This window comes from Oryza brachyantha, chromosome 5 (assembly GCF_000231095.2).
Source record: "Oryza brachyantha chromosome 5, ObraRS2, whole genome shotgun sequence".
NCBI lineage: Eukaryota > Viridiplantae > Streptophyta > Magnoliopsida > Poales > Poaceae > Oryza > Oryza brachyantha.
In genome coordinates, this window is record NC_023167.2 from 18,653,186 (window position 1) to 18,679,007 (window position 25,822).

The 25,822-nt window shown below is 43.2% G+C and overlaps 5 protein-coding genes and 1 long non-coding RNA gene across 7 annotated transcripts; 2 read left to right on the plus strand and 4 right to left on the minus strand.

The window, feature by feature from the left end:
• Positions 1-1,589: 1,589 nt before the first annotated feature.
• Positions 1,590-10,826, minus strand: LOC102717899 (golgin candidate 5). The gene is made up of 19 exons (XM_006654712.3): positions 10,558-10,826; positions 8,812-9,989; positions 8,071-8,142; positions 7,800-7,874; positions 7,215-7,329; positions 6,639-6,700; positions 6,502-6,549; positions 5,908-6,192; positions 5,700-5,759; positions 5,527-5,610; positions 5,321-5,386; positions 4,927-5,025; positions 4,592-4,810; positions 3,803-3,890; positions 3,479-3,702; positions 3,252-3,311; positions 3,060-3,173; positions 2,094-2,168; positions 1,590-2,004 (listed from the first exon to the last, which is right to left on the minus strand). The coding sequence occupies exons 1-19, from the start codon at positions 10,700-10,702 to the stop codon at positions 1,978-1,980; spliced, it is 3,096 nt and encodes a 1,031-aa protein (XP_006654775.1). The 5' UTR covers positions 10,703-10,826; the 3' UTR covers positions 1,590-1,977.
• Positions 10,827-13,138: 2,312 nt separating this feature from the next.
• LOC102718177 (photosystem I reaction center subunit VI, chloroplastic) lies at positions 13,139-14,457 on the plus strand. The gene is made up of 3 exons (XM_006654713.3): positions 13,139-13,337; positions 13,441-13,570; positions 13,942-14,457. Exons 1-3 carry the CDS (start codon positions 13,216-13,218, stop codon positions 14,119-14,121), a joined length of 432 nt encoding a protein of 143 aa, XP_006654776.1. The 5' UTR covers positions 13,139-13,215; the 3' UTR covers positions 14,122-14,457.
• Positions 14,458-14,712: 255 nt separating this feature from the next.
• Positions 14,713-17,371, minus strand: LOC102718458 (rho guanine nucleotide exchange factor 8). The gene is made up of 7 exons (XM_040524147.1): positions 16,890-17,371; positions 16,691-16,807; positions 16,440-16,594; positions 16,212-16,286; positions 15,834-16,106; positions 15,422-15,742; positions 14,713-15,333 (listed from the first exon to the last, which is right to left on the minus strand). The coding sequence occupies exons 1-7, from the start codon at positions 17,212-17,214 to the stop codon at positions 14,911-14,913; spliced, it is 1,689 nt and encodes a 562-aa protein (XP_040380081.1). The 5' UTR covers positions 17,215-17,371; the 3' UTR covers positions 14,713-14,910.
• A 648-nt stretch (positions 17,372-18,019) lies between these two features.
• Positions 18,020-19,013, minus strand: LOC121054560 (transcription factor TGA9-like). Its single transcript, XM_040524656.1, has one exon. The coding sequence runs from the start codon at positions 18,990-18,992 to the stop codon at positions 18,321-18,323; it is 672 nt and encodes a 223-aa protein (XP_040380590.1). The 5' UTR covers positions 18,993-19,013; the 3' UTR covers positions 18,020-18,320.
• Positions 19,014-19,471: 458 nt separating this feature from the next.
• LOC121054389 lies at positions 19,472-21,026 on the plus strand. Its single transcript, XR_005811750.1, has 3 exons — positions 19,472-19,575; positions 19,731-20,842; positions 20,936-21,026. It is a non-coding gene; the product is annotated as an uncharacterized LOC121054389 (long non-coding RNA).
• On the minus strand, positions 20,563-23,691 carry LOC102718741 (protein MALE DISCOVERER 2-like). Of its 2 annotated transcripts, XM_015836938.2 has the most exons (8): positions 23,620-23,691; positions 23,343-23,526; positions 22,655-23,193; positions 22,344-22,534; positions 21,898-22,030; positions 21,655-21,809; positions 20,950-21,135; positions 20,563-20,840 (listed from the first exon to the last, which is right to left on the minus strand). In XM_015836938.2, the coding sequence occupies exons 3-8, from the start codon at positions 23,097-23,099 to the stop codon at positions 20,577-20,579; spliced, it is 1,374 nt and encodes a 457-aa protein (XP_015692424.1). In that variant the 5' UTR covers positions 23,100-23,193; positions 23,343-23,526; positions 23,620-23,691; the 3' UTR covers positions 20,563-20,576. The 2 variants fall into 2 exon arrangements, with proteins under 2 accessions (XP_015692424.1, XP_006654778.1); XM_006654715.3 differs by lacking the exon at positions 23,620-23,691 and having other exon boundaries at positions 23,343-23,548.
• Positions 23,692-25,822: the final 2,131 nt, after the last annotated feature.

A 25,822-nucleotide genomic window follows, 5' to 3' on the forward strand; every position in this document is an offset into this window, starting at 1 on the left:
GTGCTCGGCGGCGGGCGCGGCTGGCTGCCGCCGGTGATCGGCTTCGGCTTCTTGCCCGCCATGCAGGCGGCGGTGCAGCAGCTGGACCTCCTCCTCGTCGCGCTCCTCTACGGCTGCCTCTTCTCCGGGGCGCTCCTCGCCGCCACCGCGCTGGCGCTGCTCGCGCTGTTGTCGGGGGCGGTGCTCGTCGCGGTCGCGCTCGCCGCGTCCGACGCGCGCGGGCTCGTCGCGGGGCCCTCCGCCGCGCGCGCCGCGGACGTCGCCGCGGCCAACCTGAGGCTGGCCCGCGCGCTCGCCGTCTACGCCGTGGTCAGGGCGGCCGTCGGCGCCGCGCTGGTGGTCCGGCGCAAGGCTGCCGCGCTCGCGTCGCGCCTTGTCACGGCGCGCGCCGAGGGAGGCTGGGCGCGTGGCCGCGGCGCGATGAAACTTTTGCGGCGGGGAGCTGGGCGTTTCGCCGTCGTAGCATGAGGGTGTAGTTTTAAGAAGAGGTGGTGTGGTGTAAGAGTAACATGCCCCTTTCAGATTCAATAAAATTGAAAGCTCTGGAAATAATTTGAATATTTGTGTGCAGGATGACTTGTTGAAAACAAATACTATGTTCTTTAAAAAAATTTACCTAAATAATACGGTTTATACATAATAACACGTGATATTCTCTACGAAAAGCACCCTTATCTTTTCTCTTCCGCTTATGCTTATATGCCAAAATTTAAAATTAATTTTAGGTATTTTTATTATAGTTTATTTTTGGTCTTAACTTTTAAATCGTTAAAAATACATATAAAAATTTTAATTCATAGATTATTTTTTATTAAAAAAAACCAAACGATCCCCACCTTCTCACATAGTATTTAAAGTCACAGGCTTCCCATACATACTCGACTTGTAAAGATCTACGAGTGAAGAATTTAGAAACACTATTATGAATATAATTCAGACCTTGGGCTTGAGGACGTAGTTCTCCCTATAAGCCACGAGCTATGAAAACAGTTTAGTTTTTTCATATTTGGAGAAATTAATTTCTCAAAGACTGTTTTCCATAATCTTCAGCTCCCCAAGCAAGAGCAACCACAGTGTGCAGAAAAAAATAGATAATAAGCAATAAATGTTGTCTTCTTACCAGGTAATATATATTATGGAAGGAGGCAGCAACTACTACCGGTTGTAAGCTTATTGCCACCAAGTAAATATAGAATATATTTTGACATGTCTGTGAGTGAGGATCATGCAATGAATCCCACCTTAAATCTCTCCTAGTATACTTATACATTATCCATTATGGTGAGTGTAAATTGCTCTTACCACTTAATTAAGGGACCCACACTAATACCCACTTTCAACATATACATTGAACATATACGTTGAGGTTGCTCGAACCATAGTCATCATCCTCCACACGACACGCCTCCCGGACTCCTTCCCAAGAAAGCCATAAAACGCTCATTTTTACTCAACATCCTAATCCCGCCAAATTATTAATGGATCCATTAATCCATAGGACGGCCAATAGCCTAGCATAACCCAATATCCCATGGCAAAGGGACACCTTACTAGCAGTATACTAGTATAATATAAAAAAGAGTAAAAGAGAACATGAGAAAATGGACAAAATGAGCTCATATTATTTGGGTCGTATTCCGCTGTGATACACTTTTGATCGGATTAGAAGTTTGATACACTTCATTGAAAAGAATTGCAAACAAATAGGCATAAAACTGTAAAGCTATTCAACCTAGTATACAACAAAGCATCCTACTAAACCAAACAACAGTTGGTGCTCGACGATCCAAAAAGACAGGTGCTACAAGATGTACAAAAACGAATATTTTCACACTGCTATTGATATAAACTTTCGGCATTTGCCACGGTTTGAATTTCGAAGAAACACGCCAAGTTCTCAAATCTGCTATTGCAGACTTGGTAGATTAGTGCAACGGGTAAAAATTGGATGGCAGGCCGAAGCCACGTAGAGATTCACTATACATGAGCACCCAATGACTGGAGCTGATAAAAGGGAAAACGATGATTAGGCTTTGGGCAACATCAATATTAGGCCTTCCAAATGAGAGGAAATCATCTGATAAAATTCAAACCTGGCTAACAAGAAGATCCACTTGTTCTCTGTACATCTCTTTTAGGTCAACAATGTCGTTTCTTAGTTCTTCCAACTGAAAACACACCACAAAAGTTCAGAACAAATCCGCAGACAATAACAGGTAAAGGTTCACAAAACAATGCACTATTAATTGAGGAAAGCGAATTGCAAGCATATCTGAACTGTATTGTAAGTTGCCAATGCTTTTGTTGACTAAATCAAAACTAAATATGAATCCAGTCTGTCAATCTATGGAGTAATACAAACATATGTGAAATTGTACTGCTGACTCGAGCATCCGACTGATATATCCCTCTAGTACTGATACTACTGAGGTCTTGCTGAGTTTGCTTTAAAAAAAATGAGGTAGCCTATGTACAACTGCTCACTGTTATGATGAAGCATAAGTGCATCCCCCAAGAGAATAAGGGCTTGATTAGTAGGGCTCCAACTCCTAAATTCTAACTATGGAGTGGAGCTGTGGAACTACCTGAACCCCCTCTCCATCATTCTAGTTCATTTTTTTCAGATCACTCCAGCCCGTTCCACTCCATTTTTTGGTGCAGCTGAACAATTTTATTGGGCTCCAGCACCAGGAATGGTGAATAGAGCAGCAACCTGGCCAAACTGAGCCTATATCTAACATGTATGCATGTATGTACACCTATGCTTAATTTTATGTCTTAGAGGAAGGTAGCTAGGCAGAAAACAGAATGCGCCTAAATATATAACCACACGCCCAGCCATTACAGTGAATCCAGACTTCCACACCATAAGTCACTACAGCCTACTTGGTACAGGAATTGCAGGTTTAATGACCATCTAGGGTAGTTATAGAAAAAAATCAGTATATGCGCGAGCTCCATACCAGTTCAATACAAAGGCTTCTTTTATACTCCGTATATCATATGAAAAGAATAAATGATTAAGTCATGGTGCCTAGTTGCCTACTATGAAAGCCTACCTCTTCATCACGTTCTCCCATAAGTTCTAGCGCTTGAAAGTGTCTTTGTTTAAGAGCTTCCAGCTCAGCCCTTAAACCAGGCAGAGCAGCAGCCTCTGTCCGCAACTTCTCACACTGCATTGAAAAAACCATTTCAGTTTGCATACACAAAGATATAGTTAAAAAAAGACTCGTTGGTTCATCAGGATTTACTTGCTCAGTCATTTTTACCAACTCCTCTGCCAGAGAGTTCCGAATAGATTCTAATGAGGCCTGTAATATTGTAATGTGTTAGATCAGTGATGGGCATGTGCATGACTAGCGTACCAACACTGGCAAGCTCAACTAATAGCAACTACTAGGTAAATTAACAAAAAGGAAATATCCAAATGAGAATTAATACTTTCAGGATATATTTCCAGAGGATGAATAAGACATACCAAACGTGATGTGTAAGAAGCTAGCTCTCCATCTTTTTGACGGAGTGCTGATTCAAAAGCACTTGGAGTCATGCTCCGAAGATAATATGACATATTACTTTCAGCAGACATTCTCCTCTCTAATGAAGTGCTGTCTGATAAATCTAATGATGCTTGAAGGAAATGGCTTTCTTCCAGACTATTGATACTGCCAGCACTAGAGAGCTTTCTCATAGGGGCGTTTCCTTCAAGATAAGCAAAAAGGAAACAAACAACAGATAAAGCAACAGATATAAAGATGGGTTGAACTCATACAAATCAGTCAAAGATGAATGAATAGCATACTTGTCTGATCTGGAAGTGGAATTTTTGGTGCTTCATGTGATGATATTTTCTCAAGTTCTGCCCGGGCAGCCTTTTCCCTTTCAAGGTCCTGAAAGTGTAATTCGTAAAAGAAAATATGTAAGGCCAGAATTTTTTACCAAGTTCGTCATGTATAAAACCAGCACATAAGTAGGTTGATCATTTGATCTGGTCAACCATGTTATTATATAGAAGAGATGATTGATGCCATATACTACCCCCATTTTCAAATTTAAGTTATTTTAGCCTTCTCAACTCTTTCCTAAACGTAAGTTGTTTTGGAACTTCTGCAATAGTTCTTCCCTGTTTGCTCTTTTGATAAATAAACGCTACCCTTCTCACCACTAAATGATTTATCTCTTCCTATAAAGTATAAATGAAGGCCAATTAAGTTGTTCAAGTTGTTTCCTTAAATTTGTGCGCACATGTCTAAAGCAACCTATATTTGGAATCAGAGGGAGTAGCATAGTTCCTCATGGAGACAATATAGAAAGTACATAAGCATATCGGTACCAACTTTACATAAACAAATCCTTCTGTTAAATCCAGAAACAGACCTACTACAACAGAGATTTCAAAGTTCAGCATTTATGTCGGATGGGAAACTGATGGTCAGTTTACAAAGGTTGAAGACAGTTTCTCCAACGCTCAACTAATCAATGAACTTGACAGGACAAATATTGGTCATATAATAGTTACCAAATCAATCAAAATAATGACACGTAGATCCAGCTCTTTCCTGAAAAAAAGATTAACATAGTGAATGGCTACCTTCTCAAGCAGCTCCCTGTGTTCTGTTGCTTCTTGAAGCTCCTTTTTGTGCCTAGCCCTAAGCTCTTTTATTTCCTCTTCAAGCTGCTTTGCCCGTCCTTCTTGCATTGCCGCCTCCTCCTTAATCGCCAGGTACTCCTGTCTACTTTCGGATGCTCTCTGCCTCTCTTTTTCAAGAGATCGGCTGAGCTGTGTCTGCTCTGTTCTAAGAATTGTAATCTGCATAAGATCAAAATATTTGTGTAAAAGTTACTTTTCTGACTAAAAGAAAACCCTGGCCATATATTTTGGTTATGCAAAGAATCTTTTATTTCAGAATAACATGATGCACAAACCTGGGTCTCTAGAACAGTTATCCGGGATAAGCTTTGAGACAAACGCTCATTTACAGACCGCTCCTTTTCTTCTGCAGCAGCAGCTTTTGCTTCTGCTTCCTGCATATTAGAGTAAAGTAACAAAGAATTATGTCACTGAGATATTTATTTTAATGTTTCTGGAATTTTGCATTCACTGAGGCAAGGCAGTTACTAGTATTATTGCTTTGGTACACAAAATAGTGAAATCAGAAGGTATCTGGCACAACTAGGGGTATTTGTAGGATCACCACATCATTGCACTTCTACCATATGTGTTATACGACAATAATAAATATCCTTTCCTGTATTTCTAGATTTCTTCATTGATTTTATGGGATCACTGTTGAACAGGAAATTTCAGAACAGAAGAGACCTGAAGTCGAGAGTTTAAGGTTCTCTCTACACCAGCCCAAGCTTCTGTCCTTCGAGCAGCTGTCTCCTGTTAATGTTAACACACAATTAATTAACCATCTCACAACAAAAAGAGGTCAATTATGAATTGCAGAAGTGCTATCCAGATACCAAATAATGGAAGAAAGCAAAGTAAGCTCACGGGCAAGAACACAAAAGCACCAGTACCTGCATGGCTTCAATTTGCCTTAGGAGTGGTCTGGTGGATTCAGGAACTTGTGTGACCAGTTCATTGTAGCGAAGTTCACTAGCCTGAAGCATTAATTAATGAATGATAGTAAGAATCGGCCAGTGACTGTTTTAGCGTGCAACACCAACAAACTTAGAAGAGCCATGCTTACTTGATACCGCCTTTGAAGATCATCATAATCGCTTTTAAGCCTTTCTTCCCTGAAGGCAGCCTGAAACACCCTCAAAAAATATTTGCAGTTAGTGGGCTCCTAATTGGACAGATTCATAAGGCATGGATTGCCAGCACATATTGCTGACTATTTTTGCTGAGGATGGTAAAAGATAGATATACTGATGCTATTACATATTTTAATTTACCTCCTGTTCTTGCCTTGTGAGAGCATGCCTCAACTCTTCAATTGTCTTAATTAACATATTCTCTTTTTCACAAGCTTCTCTTAAACGGCTCTCAAGTTCAACTTTGGCTTCATTGTTGACTCTTGCTTCAGCTAATGCCTCAGCCTCTTTAGCTGCATTGAGAGCATTGGTGTAGAACTCCTTCTGAGCCGCAAGTTCAGTTTGGTTTCTTTCTATTGTTTCCTGTAGCAACTTCTCTGTTGCAGCCTTATCTCTTTTAATACTCTCAACCTTTGTCTCCTCAACCTGTTAAATCAGGAATTGCTAAATACATGATTACACTCAATACCTGACAGAAAATAGATATGATACTGGGAAAACATATCCTCCATTTATGAAGCTGTAACTAAATCATAAGTTTGGACACAGTTACACAAGTGATGCAAGTAACTGACATGAACACTAAAAGAGGCCCTTGATTTTGCATTATTGTGATCCAGCAGAGACATATTTTTCATTAGGTCTAACAAAGAAAGTTAAGTATTTTGCATAATGAAAGTAGATAAGAAAATTTTGATAAACTTCATAGATATACGAAGTCGATATTCATTTTACCTGGATCTTTGAGTTCAGCCGTTGTTTTTCTTCTTCAAGTTCACGAACCTGAAAATTACAAAAACGGAACAAAGTGAACTTGATAAACCATTTATGTTATAAAAACTTTTCATAATGATAAGAGTTTCATTCCATGCCTGAGCCCTAAGTTTCCGCATAGTAGCTTCTTGAGCAGCTTGTTTTTTTGATAGCTCTTCACCTGTTGATTGTTAAAAAAAAAAGGATGTGATGCCAAATAAATGCCCCAAAACCTACTAAATATAAAAACGAAAGGGGCGCAAAAATTAAATGGGCTCTGATTCCTCTGAAGTGTGAAGTTGGATAAACTTCAGACCCTTTTCACAGAGAAATGTCCATGTCTAAGTGCCTACCAATGGCAACCAGAACAGAACCTTACTGGTATCCAGGTCCATAGTAGATTGAACATTTTCTATTGTTGCTAATATGTTACTTGTGTGATGTCATCATAATGACTGTTATTGACAGAGGGTATTTGACACTGTGCATATACTCCCTCCAGTCATTAATGTCATATATTAGTGACCAGAGGGAATATTTGTAGATTGATGCCTAAAACTATGGTAGACTATATTTAATTAACATAAATGTTGATTTTGCGTGTCCTCGACATTACAATGGAACAATATATTGCAAATTTAACATTTGTACACACAATCATAATAGAACAGCCAAAAAAAGTTGGTTCTTTATACCTTCAGCCATGACCTGACTGATAATTTCATCCTTTTCTTTCAAAAGAGCAGCTGCATCACTTTTTTTATTTTGCTCTCTCCTCAATGTATCCCGTTCTTTGGTTAAGGCATATACCTATACACATTGAAGCATGCAAACATAAAATATTTGAGCTCTAAGCATAATTTTATGTCTATGAACTAGGTACCAAGAAAATTTGGTTAGCCTGTACTAATAAAATAATAAAAATGCAGCATGATTTAATATAAACTGTTAGTGTTAAACATCGAATAAACAAAACCAACTGTAGATAAGTGCATGAATATGTAGATGCACCCAACAAGTAAAATAGTTTGAAATTCATATGGGGTAATAAACTCTAGGGGTTAAAGTAGCATCCTGTTACTTTGAAAAATAAAACAATGTACTATTTGACTGCAGAGACTAGGCAGTGCCATTTAAGAACTTCACTGGAGTATAGTTGTCTAAGCATAATTATATCTACCAGACTAGTGTGCAACTGTGCATCCACGGTTATTAGTCCTAAATATTCAAAATCAATGACCATAGAAGGATTCAAATAAAAAAATGACAATGTGTCTCACCTTCCTTTCAAGAGTTGCTACTCTCTGGTGATATTCATCTTTAAGTGCATCCATTTCGGCTTCAACTGACTTGCTCTGTTTCATGTCAAGAAGAACTCAATCCCAGTTTATCACATGCTTATGGCACTACTGAGTAACTCAGGATATTTGTGTAATATTCATCTTATTTAGTTTCACACAGATTAACTAAAATATTCAGCCATTGCTAAAATTTAACATCTCGGATACCTTTCTAGAGAAGGAAAAACACAGAATTTGCTACCAAGCGTACCTTAAGATCATCAATTGTTGATTTCAGTTGTTCATTCTCATTCATCAGTCTTGCAATTTCATCAGCTTTGGACTGCACGAAGAAGTATTATGAGACACTAAACTGTAGTGAAGGGCCAGGTATATATGTTGCACAGAGATGATAGAATATGGGAGCAGAAGATGTACTTAGTTGTAAAAAGTTCTAACAGTATACTGAATGCACATGAGTAGCATATACTCGAGGAAACTATATTTGTTTGCTCGCGATATATATAAATCATGCAAACATGAAAGCCAATAGTTTTAAATAGCCCATGTTTTCATGCATCCCAAGAATATAAGACAAAAATAAGACTACTCAGTGAGCATGTGGAAAATATTAGACGACTGTGTCACTCTTTATTTGTTGTTTCCAGTAAGAATGTTGCAGCAAAAAAGAATGTAACCTGAATGCAATTAATTGACCGAATAGTCCCAGACTAGCAGCAGTTCATTTCCTTGAAAAAAGACCATGCTACAATTAAACTTTCAAATCAGATACTGTACTTCAATTAGTGTTCTGCGGGATTAGAGCATATTTCAATAAGACAAAAACATTTAGGGATTTTCATTTATAGAAGAAATAGGCATGAATTCACAAACTAAAAAAAGTTTAGCTAAAAGAGGAAAATCTTGTGGTAGTTCTCTTAACATACAGTTTCAACTGCACAAGTATTAACTGTGTTGCTATAGCACCTAGTAGACCATGTGGAAATGATACCTGGGATTGTCTTGCAGCACCTTGCAATGCAGCTTCCATCATCTTCATTTCACGTCTTAATTTCTCGAGTTCTGCGATAGAACCAGCAGATTCCAGATGATTGCTGGTTGTAACCAAGCCCTGAATATTATCTTCTTTTCTCAAATCATTTGAAGTGGAACCAACTTCTACCGGTACAACAGGCACATCTGCAGAAGTAGGCACCGACTCATTTTGCGAGTTTGCATCATTTTTCACAGTTATGGACTTTGAGCTAAGGTCTTCAAGCTGCACCAAAGTATTGTCCTCCCTTTCAACAATAGTTGCTGCCTGTGCTTCTGTTTGATTAGCTTCTTCCTCATTTTCAGCACCATTAGTACTCTCATCGCGTTCTTTGACTTCCACTTGACTAGCTTGATCAATGGAATCACTACTCTCCTGCAAACTGCTTATTTCATTCTGGTCATTATGTCCTTGAACAATCTTCACTGCTTCATTTACATCATCTGAATTGGCTATAATGGACTCTACTGGTTGTGATTGTATTGCATTTCCATCATCTGTGTCTCCAATTCCAGAATGAAGGTACTCAACTGCTCCCATGTTACCTGATTGATCTAATTCAGTATGTGAAGAAGGTTTTGTACCATCAGATATGTCTCTCTCAAATTGTTCAAGCTGACTTTCTAATGCTTCATCATTAGGACCAGAATATTTGGCCTCTTGATGATCCTGGTTTTCTGTCTCTATTGTATTACCTGCCTCAGTGGACCCACCGTTTTCTTCTACTGTTGATAGATTTGTGGGAGATTGTGGTGTTTCTGATACTCGAGTGGGTGATTCAGTAGAACCGGTAGGCTTTTCTTCTGTTGCTGAAAGTGGTGTTGAAGTTTTCAGTGTTGTTGGTTGCTCAGAAACCTCAGCCTTGGATACAGGTGACTCAGTGGAGCTGATAAGAGTCTCTTCGTGTTCAGATGGTTGTTTTGGAGATTGTGTTGATCCTGATTCTTCAGAAGCATCTGCCCTGGATGTAGGTGGCCCTGCGGAGGCACTTTGGTTCTGTTCTGCCGTTGGTGTACTTTTTGGAGGTTGCTGCTTTTCTGATGTTTCAGTAGAATCCTCGCCGTTATTTCCCATGAATGCCATGACAGGATTAAAGAACCCTATTCTATCGGAGTTAGATGTGTGTGATCCAGATCCTACAACAAAAGGACACGCTGTTTGGTTAATCATGTAAACAAAGAAACAAAAAAACCTTAAATGCCCCAAATTTGGCCTCCATACCAATAGAACCAACGACTATTACAAGTTTACAACAGTTGGGAAAGAAGCGTGAATATGCCACTGCTACTAGTATTTGTCGAAGTTAAGAAAATTAAGAGGTATTTTGGTGATCGGATAAACCAATTGGACACACAAGATTCAGCTGGAGGGTACTGGCAGTATTTAAGGGCATAGGCTTCGCTAGCCCAGTACACAGAGTATGACTTCATAGCCTACATTAGATGCTGTGATGGCAATGAAACTATGAAAAGAGTGATAAGCAGAATCAAACTTCCTACGATCAAATCAGCCAATCTATACAGATGTCCAGATATGTAACGGAATAAATGAAACAATGGAGTGTTACCTACACTGGTCATCCCATCACAGTTTCAATTGAACACTTGTAAATAAGCACGCACGCACGGATGCACCAATGCAGCCGAATTACACGGATGAAAAGGGACGAGAGTGAGAATTTCAGTATCAGCGAAGCTACAATACCTTCTTCATCGTCGTGCTTCTCCTCGAGTCCAAGCGCGCTGTCGAAGTTCTTCTCGATGTTCTTCACGCTCTCGCTGATCTTATTCACGGCGCCGGCGATGTCCTGCAGGCCACCGAGAGACACCTTCCCGGACCACCACGCCATCGCTCCGGCTCCGCTCCGATCGCCGCCGCCGCCACCACCAGAACCCCACTAGATCTCGCGCATAGACCAGATCCGCACCTCCCGCCCGCGCGCCACTCCCACTCGCCCGACGCGCGGGATCTGGACCCGCGACCCCTCGCCCCGATCGAAGGCCGGCGGAGCCGGGGAGCGGCGTCGGCAGCGCAGAGCAGAGCAGCGGCGCGGAGAGGAGGAGCTTCACGCCGCCGCCGCGGCGGGCGGACGCCGTGGGTGGAGATGTAGGATCAGCTGGGTCCCGGTCCCGTGTCCCGTCGGGTCAGGCCAGGGCGCACCGCCGCACGAGCACGACGGCGTAGTGCGTTTGGCCGCGGGCGGTGGCGGTGGCGTGGGTGCGCCGCGTCGGTGATCGCGTCTCGCCACCGGTGCGCGGTGTGATCTCGCCGCACCACCAGCAGCAGTGGGTTGGGTGGATCTCGGCCTAAAGTCTCCCGTGGTGGAACGGAAGGTGCAATGCAACCCGACACACCGGCGGCCCAAGAAGAAATGCTGGGCCCAACACAGGATTCCCGGTCACGAATGTTTGGGCCTCGCTAGGCTTTGTTGAGCCATACCCAGTATACGATAGAGTTTTGGTTTGGGCCGGAAGACAGGACGAATGGACGATCTTTGAGACGACGTACACAGTCTGCAATACTAAAGGCGTAGACCGTAGACGAGAGCGTACTACACGGAAATAAAAACTCGACGAGATCCAGATCTCTGTAGTAGTACCAGTGGATTGATGATGGTGCATGCATAATCTTCGATAGGGGTGGAGCTCGTGGCTCGTTATCATGCTCGACTCGTGACAAACTCAGTTCGACTCGTTTCTTTTTCTAACGAGTCGAGTTGATATTTTCGCTCGTTAGTGATAACGAGCCAGCTCGAGCTGCTCGCGAGCCTTAACGAGCCAGAGTACATCCCTAGCCAAATGCCACAATCCCAACATAGAGACCCACTAGCCACATCCCATAGCCCAATAAAGAATAATAACCCTATTAAAGCCTCAAAGAGCGCAGCATAGTCCTTGCTCCCTGACCGCCGCCACATCACGCATGCAGCACAACAGCAATGCAGCAACCATCATACTGTTCTCCCACCTCGAGCACTTTTAGCAAGGGTTGCGCGCCACTCTGCTGGCCGCTTATTGTGTTACTCGTATCACTTTATTCTTCATTTTTATCTTGATATTTACTTGAACGCTTTCTAAACTATTAAATAACATATTTTTAATATATATAAGTTTGTCATCTTATATTTCTAAAATAGATTTTTAACTTTTTAAGTAGTTTATTCTCTCGTTTATACTATTAACTAGTTATAAAAAATCAGATAATATTTTATCTAAACAACTTGACCTATGAAAAGGGGGTAAAACAACCCCTATACAAGTAAGCATAGACAAATGCCTTCTCATACAGGTCAAGAAAACCTATGGCATTGTAGCCATGCAAGAATGTCCACCGACCTAGACCGAGTCTTAGACATTTACTTTGGCGTGGGATAGACAAGAGGATTCTTTTTTACCCCAATATAAAGGCATGGGATCAACGAGAAGATATTTTATCCTAATACAACATTTACTCCCACGGAAAGTCGAACCCAAGATCCAAGAGATGCTACTACAAAAGGTCATAAAATTACTCCATCTGTACAATGTAAGTCTTTACCTAGATTCATATGGGTGTTAATGAATCTAGACATGTATATAAATTATATATATTCACCAATTGATGAATTTAGCCAAGACTAAAAATACTTACAATATGAAATGGAGTTAGTAGTTATGTCTTTTGAGCTAGATTAATCCTTGGTCGACTGTAGTGTACAGAAGTCCATCGCCTCATATCATTTAGAATTTTATAATGGTTAATACTGTTATTTATACTATTAATGATGAAGCTTCTAGATTCTATTGTAATATACTATTTCTATTTTTTTATTTGACCTCGTTGACTTTTAAAATAGTAACTAACTATTTTTTATTTTAAAAATTACATATTTATTAATTATTTTGTTATAATTTATTTTATCACTAAAAATAACTTTGCATATTTAACGAATGATCAAAGATTTAAAAAATCAACCACGTTAAGAAAACGGACGGAGTATTTCTTTTTTCATGCATCCACGCCCAAATTTTCAGCTGAGAAAATCATCTGCATTCGATGCAACTGGCGACTGGTGGTGTTATTGGGTTTGTGCGATCTTTTCTTTTCCAGCATGAAGCATGAAGGGTGCCACGTAGGAGCGCCATGTCAGCGAGCACCTTACTCAGGAACCAGGAGGGCCAGGATAAGGCTATCCGGAAGGGGCCACGCGGCGGGCTCCGATTCGGCGCCGGCCACAGCGGAGCCAGCCGCGGTGGCGGCCGATCGAGATGAGCCACGCGTTCCAAATCCTCACGCCGAATTAAGTCCGTGCACACACGTACGCACAGCAGCGATAATCCTCTCCACCGCCGCTGCACGCACGCACGCACTAATTCGGCTCCAATGGCGTCCCTCGTCGCCGTCCAGCCGGTCGCCGTGAAGGGCCTCGCCGGCAGCTCCATGTCCGGCAGGAGGCTCGCCGTCAGGCCGTCGCCCAGCGCGCTCTGCGGCCGCACCGCCCGCAGGTACGTGCGTGCGTCCGAGTTAATGTTAGTGCGGGAGCAGCGAGAGCGAGAGCGAGAGAGAGAGAGAGAGAGTGTGTGGTAACCGGTGCGTGTGCTGCTGCAGGCCGCGCGCCGCCGTGGTGGCCAAGTACGGCGAGAAGAGCGTCTACTTCGACCTCGACGACATCCGCAACACCACTGGCCAGTGGGACCTGTACGGCTCCGACGCGCCGTCGCCGTACAACTCGCTCCAGGCACGTAACCAATCCATCGATCAATCTTTCTTGCCACTAGCTAGCTAGCTCGATCTCGATGATTATTACTCAATCAGTCAGGATATATATATCTGTGTTCTTTTAGTTAGTAAAAGTTATCTGATTTTCCATAGGTGTTTTTTATAGTATATTACAATGCAATCCAGAAGCTTCATCATTTGTATGCGTTTTTTACGATGGCGAAAAATTATCTGATTTTTTTAACTATTTAACGAAATAAACGATAAAATTATCTATTATAAAATTAAAAATCACTATTTAAAGATTATATAAAAAAACATAAACTGAGAAATAATCTGGTAAAAAAAAAAGGAAGCAGCCGTATACTAACTAATTACTGCATGGTGCAGAGCAAGTTCTTCGAGACGTTCGCGGCGCCATTCACCAAGAGGGGGCTCCTGCTCAAGTTCCTCCTCCTCGGCGGCGGCTCGCTGGTGGCCTACGTGAGCGCCTCGGCGTCGCCGGACCTGCTGCCGATCAAGAAGGGGCCGCAGCTGCCGCCGACGCCAGGACCACGCGGCAAGATCTAAATTAAATCCCCCATCCCCATCTCATCACCTCGATCGTCTGCCCTCCTCCTCTTCTTCTCGATCCGATCCGATCCGATCCACCATCTGTACTGTACTGCTAGTCTCCATGGCCGATTTCCGCTGTTTATGATGTTGATATTGTACTCCCACGGCTATAAGTTATAAAAGGATCCAATTCGATATGCTGCATGCGACGTACGACGATCCCATGTGTTCGGTTTTAGTTATCTGTCTCCCTTCGATTTCGCATCTCGGTTTGCATAGTTACTCGGTTTCTGCAGTATTTATGGTGGATTTCTGGTTCAGGAGTAAATCAATATCCATATTTACTTACTACTGTTACTGTTACTGAATATTTCATTCATTGGTTAATAGTAGTACTCTCTCTGTTTCACAGCGTAAGACTTTCTACCTTTGCCTAAATTCATGTGGATGCTAATGAATCTAGACATATATAAATTATATAGAACTAGAAAGTCTTATAATATGAAACAGAGGTAGTATCAATTTAATCAGTGTTTTTTTTTTGGTAGAAGGGTCATTGTACTTTTTTTTTGGTTAATTCATGCAATGTATGCTATCAACTCATTGTCATAGCTTTGTGCACCAAGCTTCCATGGGAATGAAGGTGAAGCTGGCTAAAATTTGCCAAACCTCACACTGGTAAGTACATGTTCGATTCTGCATCTCATGATGCTATGAACCATCTGAGCTATTTACACACATGTATTTTCTGAATGAGCTGCAGAAGCATGCATCATCCATATGTCTTTCCCCCCTACACATAAACTAGTGCCTAGATATTGGGCTTCTTGTTCCACCCAAAGTCTCAAGTTTTTCTAGGTAAGAAAACCTCTTAGTTGCAATTGGCGAGACCTTTGTTAGCTTTCGACCATGAGCATCCTCCCTGCGTCCTATGTCTTGTGAGTCCATCTTCGTCGCCTCAACTTCTTGATCTCGAGGGCCGACGAAGTCGAATAGTGTCGCCGAAACTGGTTCCATTCTTCTCAGTCTCTCTACCTCAGCCTTAGCATCCAGGACAACCTTATCAGTGTCATCTGCTGATAAACTGGCCATTCTCATTGATTCTTGGGCTGTAGAAATTTGTGTGATGGAGTCAGCATGAAGAACATCTTCGATTCTGGACATAACTGTGAAAGCTAAACTTTCAAGGGTCCTGGAGTAGCTCTCTAAAATAGCCAAGCCAATATCCTGAGAAAAAAAATTAACAGAGCAAATTTATGCATTGAGTAAACAAAAGTGCTGTAGTAAATCCGAAAAGGCAGGTGCTTTTCAGTACCCTGTTGTACTGAATTTTGCTTATGTCAAGAACTGACTGAGCAATGCCGGGGAATCTGTGCTTGATGAGAAGAAGGACATTCTCTGCTCTGGCTTCAAATCGCTCCCGCTTCTCAAATTTGACACCATGACCCCATGTCAATTTACCTTCCTTCTGGACCATTTTCCTTTGCCAAATGACCACCGAGGCTTCAATTCGATTCTTAAGATCTACGGTGTTGTGCTCTTCTGACAAGTCCACAGATCCTAAGAGTTCTTCTGGATCGAAATAATCATCGGTTATGATCTTGTACATCGAATCTCCAAGGGTGGACTTCCCATTCTATCAGGCCACAAAAAGTAACACAATCAGCAATTAGAAAATATGACAAATTGTGGGACTCTTTTTGGTACAACGTGGTGTCATGGTTCACCTTGGGTAAGGACTCTATATACGCTTCAGGAATATCCATTTCCATAAGGACGTTAGCGTTGATGGCCATTGCTGCCTTCAGGACTTGGTTGACCAGGTCCTTCTGATTTTGAAGCCACTTCCTTGATGCATCTGACAGACCACAAGGAGGGACTCTAACAACTGGGAGCCACCATTTGTCATCCTCCCTTGGAGTGTTGCCCTTCTCCGATTCATCTGCGTCTTTTGACACGTACCAAAACTCCTGCTTGTCTTTGAAATTATCAAGATATTCCTGCTCCAGAAGATAAATATGCAACAAAAAGGAAAATGTTTGGTTCAGAATTCAGGTATGAATGTGTTGATTTTGGTGGCTTATAGACCAGCAAAGCAAGCATACAAGGAGCATTCCATCAAGTTTGCGCAATGCAGGGACATTCATCTGTAAATCCTGACGTTGCTGAGTTATCATGATCTGCTTGACAAGAAAATGAGTCGATTAATTTGGAAATACAAGTGTTGAGAATTTGAATGCACTAATTCAATGCACTAATTCAATGTAATAACGTTCACTACCACGTTGAACGTGTATTCAATGGGAATAAAAGGGTTCGTTTTCTTTTTTTACCTCCATGGTGGTTCCATCCTCTGAGACTTGTTTTGATGGGACAAATTCGACGATGTGATCAGTAACCGACAAGAGCCAGTCGATCTCCCTCCTCCATCGCGCCTTCAGATCGGAGGCCATCGGCTGGAGGCGGCGCTGCTCGCCAAAGACGGAAGCTGCAATTTGCAAGAAACGAGGTCAAAACAGACAAGAATATTTTTCTTCAGATAACATGCTCAATTGGGGAGAACAAAGAAGGAAATTAACATTACCTGCAAGATTGGTGATGGCGTTGGAGAGAGCGAGAGCAGAGGACACCCCTTTCCCGGTGCCGGACATGTCCTCCCCGAGGAGAAGCTTCGAGAATTTCTCCCTCACCATCTCCGCATCTGCAATTTCCAATGCAAATCGTTTATCGAGCAATACATCAAACATCTGGCCGGCATTGATGCTTCCCAACAAAACAGTCACCTGAAGGTGGGCCCTCATGCAGCACGGCGGGCCTCGCCTGCGTCGGCGCCGGCGCCGGTGCGGACGAAGACGGCCTCGGCGCTTCCTCCTTATCCGACGGGCCACCCGCCAACGGGGGCAGCTCGAACGACAGCCTCCCCCTCGACCCGCAGCTCCTCGACAGCGCCCGCCTAGCCGCAGGCGGCATCGCCGGGTCCATGGGGCTCCCCATATCGTCGTCCGACGACGCCAACGACAACGGCGACGACGACGACGCCGACGAAGCCGACCTCCGCCGCCTGAACCTGTCGAGCCCGTGCCCGATCTTCAGCAACGGCCGCGCCATCACCGACGCATCACCAGCTACCTCCGCCTACACCATCCACACGCCCACACGCCGCCGCCGCGCACGTCGACGACGACGCAGCTCAGGAGAACACGCCCACGCGCGCGCGCGCGCGGGAAGAAGAGGACAGAGAGAGGCGCGCGCACAACCTGCGGGTTTGTTTGGTTTTTTTCTGTGTTTGTTTCGTTCGGCGTCGCGCCTGCCTGACTTGGAGGAATTCAGGGACGTTGCAAACTTGGACCACGAGATATTTATAGCTGCCTTGCCTGCGTCACTCTGGCTGGCTGGCCGGCTGGATGTATTTAGACCGTATATACGTACGTACGTGTACTGTGTACAGATGTACGCACGCCTATTTTTAATCCTTGGCGTGATTAATTTAGGACGTACGTACTCCAGGTCAGTAATTGCAGTGTACTGTTTTTATGGTGATTTCTTTTCTGATTCTTTCATGCGAAACAGGCGTAGAATTGTAGAAATATAACTAATGTGTAAATTGATTGACTTATTTACGGCTTATAAGTTTTGGGGGTATATTTTATTGGAATATAGTGCTCCTTGCTGGTTATAAGTTAGAGAACATCTTTTAACATAGCTCCGGCTCATGAATTTCTATTCAACGAGGCTGTAGTCGAAAAGTTACTCTATAAGCTAAAATATAAATTTTTAATCTTAAATTTAATCTTTTTATTGTATTGTATTTTTTATTTTTCAGTAATAGTTTTTAGACCGATAAAAACACATATAAAATTCTAATACAAATTATTTTTTATTTGTAATATGCCGTTTGATTTTTTTCCGATCGATTCATAACTTTTTTTATGATGCAGGTAGATCTACGCTAAAAATACATAACAAAGGACAAAACTAATTCTCACTAGAGCAGAAATATTTTAGGTTTGGAGTGTCAGCTGACAATAAAATGATCATTGTCGAGGAAAACATCCTAAACGGAACGACCAACGCTTTTGCACAGCATAAACCACCAGATTTGCTTGCATTTTATTACTCTCTCAACAGCCACGGGCCCAAGGCCCATCTATGGCCCATCATGCAGCTAAGAGACAATTACAAGGGTGATGGGCCTTTTCCGGCCCAGTAAAGTGCTAGTCGGCGCGGCCCGAGCCGTACTTGAGCCCGAACTCCCGGAAGCCGATCTCCATGTCCGCGGCGGCGACGAGCAGCTCGGCCGCCTGCGCCGGCTCCAGGATCTCCACCGCGCGCCTCATCGTGCGCAGCCGCAGCGCGTCGGCGCGGCCGAGCACCGCCTTGACCCGGGCCACTATCCCGTCGACGTCGATCTCCCCGCCGGAGGCGACCGCGCCGTGGCCGTCCTGCACCTGTGCCATCTCCCGCGACAGGCCGTCCTCCTCGGCGACGGTCCGGCGCTGCAGGTCGTCGATCTGCGCCAGCTGCGCGGGGCTAAGGTCGCCGAGGTTGCCCGACCGCACGCCGAGGAGGAGGTCGGGGAGCTGCGACTCGAAGCGGCGGCCGGACTCGGTGTAGAGCAGGTGGACCAGCGTGGTCGGCCGCCAGCCGGCGAGCCAGTACGCCGCGCCGCGCTCCACGGGGCTCGCCCACGGCGCCGACAGCGTCCACACCGGGTCCATCTCCGCCCGCGCCGCGCAGTAGTCCTCCATATGGGCCACGAACCGGCCCACCAGCGCCCCGAGCTGGGCCGGGTCGTGGGCCCACCGCGCCGACCGGAGGTCTCGCCGCAGCCCCCGCAGCCCGCGGAACCAGAGGTGGAACCGCCGCGTCGCCGCCTCCAGCTCCATCACCTCACCGGGTTCCCTCGCGGCGGCGGCGGCGCCCCCGTCGCACCGCAGGCCGGTGGTATTTATAGCCGGTGGCCGCGCCATCCCGGCCGTGGATCGCCGCGCGCGGACGGCTGCGAGCGCGCGCAGTCCCGGTGTATGAGGTGGTGATACATGGCGCGCATGCAGGAGGCCCATGTGTGACCACAGGGGCTGGCCGTGAACGGCGACGGCGACGTCACGCCGCCGCCGAGGAGGGTGGCCGCCGTCAGCCAATGACATGTGGCCCAACCGGGCGAGTGCCAGTGGGTGCCCGCTGACGCTGTATCGCCCAAAGTTTAGTGCTTTTTCGCGCCCCTTCCTCTCAACGATCACGCGAGCAATATTCTATGCTTGCAAAACTGCAGTCCAGTTCATACGATTGTCGCGTCACGTGCAATCGTCCGTCACCAACTCTCGCACGCAACGGATGATCTGGGATCGTGAAAATGATGTTAAATTGTCTGACTTTTAGTTTTTTTACTGTGCAGGATGTTTAAATATTGCTTCTTTCTTGCGTGCTTAATGGAAGAACCCTACAGATCATCTCTGGATTTCCAGCAAGGTTAGTATCTCTATCTGTATCTTGGTACACTGTGATCCTATCAACCCAAAATATGTTCAACTGATAAGCCGTTTAAAACGGGCCTATATGATGCTACCAAAACAGAAACAACAAGACCTGATACCCCCAATACTGATTGCCTTAATTTTGAGCAGTGAACCCCTGGACTGACGACGTGATGATCATGGGCCTGGAAATATCTGTCGCCTGACGTGAGCAATGAGCCGGAAAACCGATCAGAAATCATCGATGCACATCATGGGAGTTTGGGCCGGTCTCAGCAACGCCTTTTGGTTTGGTTGGGTTCCATCTGGCTGGCTACAGATGTTTTGGATGGAGTCCGTAGCCGCAAGAACAGCACAGACCATGGCATCATGCGTTCCAGCACAGTTTTGGCAGATTAAAAATGGGGTGAAATGGTGAATGTGGTTTCTAGTGTTGTGACTTGTGAGGATAGGAACATTTTGGGGGCTGAACATTTTGGGGGCTAGCAGGAGCTCAGGACAATGTGGATAGTGTTGTCTGCTACTGCTCACGAGGTCAGATTTACGTTTTCTGGTGTCAATAATGGGGTTCTCTACGTCGACTATGGCGGCCGAGGGCGGCGTGGCCTGACCGATCTGACTTTGGCCACCTTTGCTCGGGTGGTAGCGTAGAGCGTTTTGCTCTGACTTTGTTTTTTTCTTTTCCTATACAAGTATACATGGTTTTGGATTTCAGACTTTCAGAGATTACTACTACTATCTTGTCAGTAAGCTGCTCGTCATTTGGCTGCATGGTTGTACCAACCGTATGCCAAAGTCTACTGGAGTTTCACTGGTATTATTATTGCACTCAGAAAGTACTAATCTTTAACATTTACAGCAGAAAGCACCAAACATGGAAGAACTGCACTCGCTAAGGATCTAAGGTTGCATGAACAGCAGTATGCACAGCACGATCCTGCAGAATGTTGGTTGAAGAAGCATCCATCCATCCTTGTTTGAGACTTTCAGTTGTCTCTACGTTGCCTCAACTGGTGAGAGGACCTCCAGCTCTGCCCACCAGAGTGGAGACAGTCTCGGCGTTGCTGCATCCGGTGAAATGGCGATGGCCTCTCTCAGCCTTGTGGTGATCTCCCTCATGCTTGGTCTCTTCTTCGGGTCACTCTGTATGCAGTCAAGGATTATCTGACAAATCAAATCTAGCTCGTTTTCTTTATGCGACTCCAGTTTTGGATCAAGCAACGAAGCTATACTTCGGCCTTTGATGATGCACCCCAAAGCCTGTAAGCCAAAAAAAAAAAACAGACATTTTTATTTTCTTTAATTTGATGTTGAATTGGATTCCTTTGTGTAGGCTAAGCTTATGCCTTTTTCAGACTGCTGTCATTACCAGATTCACTAGGGAACCCTCGTTTTCAGAGTATGGGAGCTTCCCTGAGATGATTTCAAGCAGCAGTATACCAAAACTGTAAACATTCCCTGCTAATCCGGCAGATATTGGTTCTTGATGATCACCGTTTGTTCTCGGCATTTTGCCTTCTGAAACCACTTCCTGCCAAACGCTCAAGTCTGCAATCTGCAGAAATGATACATATTTTAATTCTAGCATCAAACCCTAGTACTGCCCTGAATCTATACTAATGAGTAGTGGTGGTGGTGATGGGTGGGCGATGACTCTGCCATCTACCTCACCACCAACTCACTCCCATTTTTTAAAAGAAAAAATAATTAAGAATTATATATCAAATAATTTTTATTAACTCTACTTATTAACATACTAATAATATTTTTTAATAAAATTCCGTTGCAACGCACGGGCGATATGCTAGTTCTGTGTAAAGCCTGGTAGGTACTGAAATTGGGCTTTTTACTGGCACTTAGAAGGTGTTAAGAGGTATGGTGCAGTAGAAGTTTTAATTAATTAATTGGAACAATACCTCTACTGACTACTGAGTATATACTCCTATTAGGAGGCATTATACCTTCAGATTAATACTAAAAATACCTTAAGAAATCACTTAAACCAATCAAAACAAGTGATTATGGCTACACTATAATAATCAAGAAGTGGTAAAGAAGGATTAGTAGATCTTACCTTTGCAGCACTATCTTCAGAAAGAAACATAGCGCTTGAATGCAGATCAGGGTGCACCTTGGCAGGGCTGAGCTCATGCATGTGTTGAATACAGTATGCTACTCCCATAATTATTCTCATTCTACTTCTCCAGTCAATGTGATCAAAGCTCTCATCTGCACAAACAATTTCCCAGCATATCATACTCCGTAACGGCAAGGGCAACAGCGAGATCAGAACAACTTTTGACATAGTATAATTTACCATGGAGATTCTCATAAAGTGTTCCATTCGGCGCGTATTCAAGCACCATGACCCTCGTGAAAGGATCTTCCTCCTCACAAAACCCCAGCAGATTGATGAAATTCTTATGATTTATTCGTGAAAGGGAGTCTATCTGCTTTGTGCATAGGAAAACAGATGGTTAATTTTTTATGCTAATGCATATATACTGCAAAAGGTTTAGCTAATTTGATGAAGATGAAAGATTATATGATTTCTTGATAGCTATTTTATGATAAAAAATAGAGTTAATTATAAAAAAAGGTTGAAAAGTACTTTAAAAATATGAAATGATAAACTTTTATATAGAATCATTTAAAAAACTACACCGTTTAACCGGTCGAAAAGCGTACGCGAAAAAAGCAATGAATAATCTGTATTGTTTCAGTGTAAAAGAACTCAGCCTCAAGTAGGCAGATGATGACTACCTTTTTCCTGAAACAATCTTCACCGTGCTTGGACCAATCCTTGCTGGATTTTATCGTTGTCGATACAACGGCGATCTCAACACCAGATGACAAGGTTCCCTTGTAGACAGTGTAGTATGGATGACTTGCCACAATGTTACTGAAGTCCTCACAAGCACGCTCCAGTTCTGAACGCTGAAGTTGGGGCACTCCTGAATCACATTTAGATCACAAGATACAATGAAAAATTAGACTCAAATAAGATGAATATTTGATCTGAAAACCAGACGTGAACACCATCTGACATGTATAATGGCAAACATTTGCAGTACCTGATACAAATGCCTTCTGCAGCTGGCCACTGAGTCCAGTCTTCCATGGGCCTATAGTTGCATCTGACCTCTTGCGACATGGCGAAAACATCCATGCTATGCCAGCGAGCAACACCCCAGCTGCCACTGGGATCACAACCGTGTACAGCCACTTCTTGGATCCTTTTTTGCTTGACTCTTTCTTGGCATGAACCTCATGAGACTGTGATGAAGACGATGATGAACTGTGTGGAGTCCCGTTTGCATCGTTTCGCGGTTGATCGGATCGTGGAAACGTGCTGCTTCCAACAGATGGGAGATGATCTCTGTGAAGTAGATCAGGATTTCTGTCCTGCAGTAGCCTCCGGTTGCTAGGCTGCTCTGACAGATCGAGTGACGAGCAGCTGCTCACGGCAGCTTGGAGCGTCAACACCACAAGCACCAAAGAACTCAGTGAATCCATCATTGGTGAAGTGCTCGCGAACAACAACCAGATGATCCCTTTGCGAGCGTATTGAGTAAATCAGAACTCACGGGCAGAATCATCAGCCAAAGCTCACCTGAAAAAAGACAGTGTTCATCTCTTACTGTCAAATGTTTTTTTCTGCACGGCAAGAAGGGAGGAGGCAAAGAAACAGCTCGGTTTCAGAAACAGATGAGAACTGAAGATACTCACTCCATCACCTCGAAAGCAATTGGAAGCACATACCTCTCGCCTAGCTTCTGTTCCAGACTTCAGAAAATTTCTGCTCACACCCTGAAGAAACTGGAGCATGCAAGGTTCGGACTAGACGACGGCAAGAGTGGGCAACAGGAGCACATCTTCAGATAAACAGGATACAGGAGTTGGTAGTAAAATCCTTGGCTCACTGCATTCCCTTGTATTCTTTTCTCTATGTCAAACATCGGTTTGTGTTGATCAGTTAATGCATGGAATAATAATAAAGAAGAGCAACGAGAGGACGAAGACGAAGAAGACTACTAACCCCATCGTTATCTCCATGGACAACTCCACTCACACGCTAATTCCACAATTGAAAAAAATGGTCCACGTAATCCTAGCCAAGAAGCAAAGCAACAACCACTGCGTGATGCTTGCTGCAGGTTTTTTGCCGGCGGCTGCAATGATGGTCACAGGCGATGACGCTAACCCTGAACTGGTCCTAGCCATATGCATGGCTACTTCGCCGGATACAGACTCCTGGTTTTGTCAGAGAAACCAAGGGAGACGACGAAGAACTCATGTCCTGCTGCACTAGAAAAAATAAAGCAATTCCTCGAGATAGACGCTAAGATTGATTAGTACTAGTACAAATTACGCAGCAACTGACAGCGACAAAGTAAATTAAGCAGCTAGCCGCGGACTGTTGACTTACATGTTCTACCCCTCTCCTATTGGTTTTTTCCTGAAAATTGTGCTGATGGGGAGCCTAACCTACCAACCCTGTGGATCAACGAGTACGAAGATCGAAGAAGTTTCTGAGTGGGGCACTAATCTAATAGGCCACTATTACTGCCAAATCAATGCTATCAGTGTACACTGATCACCAACGTTTACTGCTAGCGAGAGATACTGTAGTGCATTATACCATTCGATGCATAGAAGCTATGCAAAAGATGTACAGAGGGCAGAGGCAGAACACTGACATAAGCAGACATCTTTGCTAAAGCTGAGACATGTGACACTGCAAGACATACTAAGGCTAAATTTAAAATTTATAACTAAATTTTAGAATTAATTTTAGGTTTTTTATCATAATTTTTTTACTAATAATGTTTAATTCGCTAAAAACATAAATATAAAGTTGTAACTATAATTTCGCTTGTTAGTACGATGCCTTTTTCGTATTTGGCTAGTCGATATCCAGCTCCGTCCTTTACCTATTCTCCTCGATTTACATGTTCTCGTTTTCGTTTTCCACACGTATAATTCTCGTATAATATCATTATACAGTATATATTTTTATAAAAATAACATATCATAAAGTTATATTGAAAATTATATCAATTAATTTCTTATTTTCAGAGCTAATAACTAATTTATCATACAACATATTTTAAGTGCCACTTCCCAACCAACTAAGACCCTATTTAATTCTCTCTCGTCCCTGTCACATCAAACGTTTGGATGCTAATTAGAAGTATTAAATATAGACTATTAACAAAACTCACTTCATACTCTGAACTATTTTGCGAGACGGATCTATTGAGCCTAATTAGTCCATAATTAGCGAATATAATGCTACAGTGAACATTTGCTAATCGAAGCTTAATTAGGTTTTAAAATTTTGTTTAAAAAATAGTCTTTATTTATGTAATTAGTTTTGTTATCTGTCTATATTAAATAATCCTAATTAACATTCAAATATCTGATATGATAAAAGAATTAAAAAAGTCTCTGTATCCAACGGCCGGCCGCTAAAGAGAGCGACCTGCTCCGCATCAAATCAACGAATCCATCTCCGGTTTATGTCGCCGGATGTCCGGTTCGTTTTCACTTCTCAGGCGAACGCATTCAGGGGGCGAAAATTGATTCTTCCGGAAACGGAACCTAGAAGGCGGCGGACTCCATTGATATCAGTGGCCCAGCTGCAGGGACGAGATGTGTGTGGAGTAGGAGAGGCCGTCGCCGTCGCCGTCGTCGTCCACGACATGTTCTCCTGCCCCTCTCTCTCTCTCAGCCGCTGCCTCTCTGCACTAGCCACGTTCGAATTCTTGGTATATTTCAAACAGAATTTAACGGATGAACGAGCACTCTGTCCAAATTTCTTAGATATTTTTTCTTTCATATTATAAGTCACCTTAAATTTATTTTAAATTAAAAATTTAAATTTAACCAAGTTTATAAAAAATACATTTGCTCCGGTCGAACAAAAAGTATCTCGAGATACCGGCCCAAATCATTTATTACAATTGGATAGCTAAGTAGGATGCGCACGGTTAGATTCAATGATCTAATTTGGTATCGCGAGATACTGATATCTCGAATTACTTTTTATTACTTTTTATTGAACTGAAAAAATCTTATATTTTTTATATGACGTCGTTAACTATTATGTTTATTATTGTTCATTCATCTTATTCAAGTTTTTTATCCAGATATATAAAATTACATGTCATACAAATATATACAAAATTACATGTCATACAAATATATACAAAATTACATGTCATACTTAAAGTTCTCAT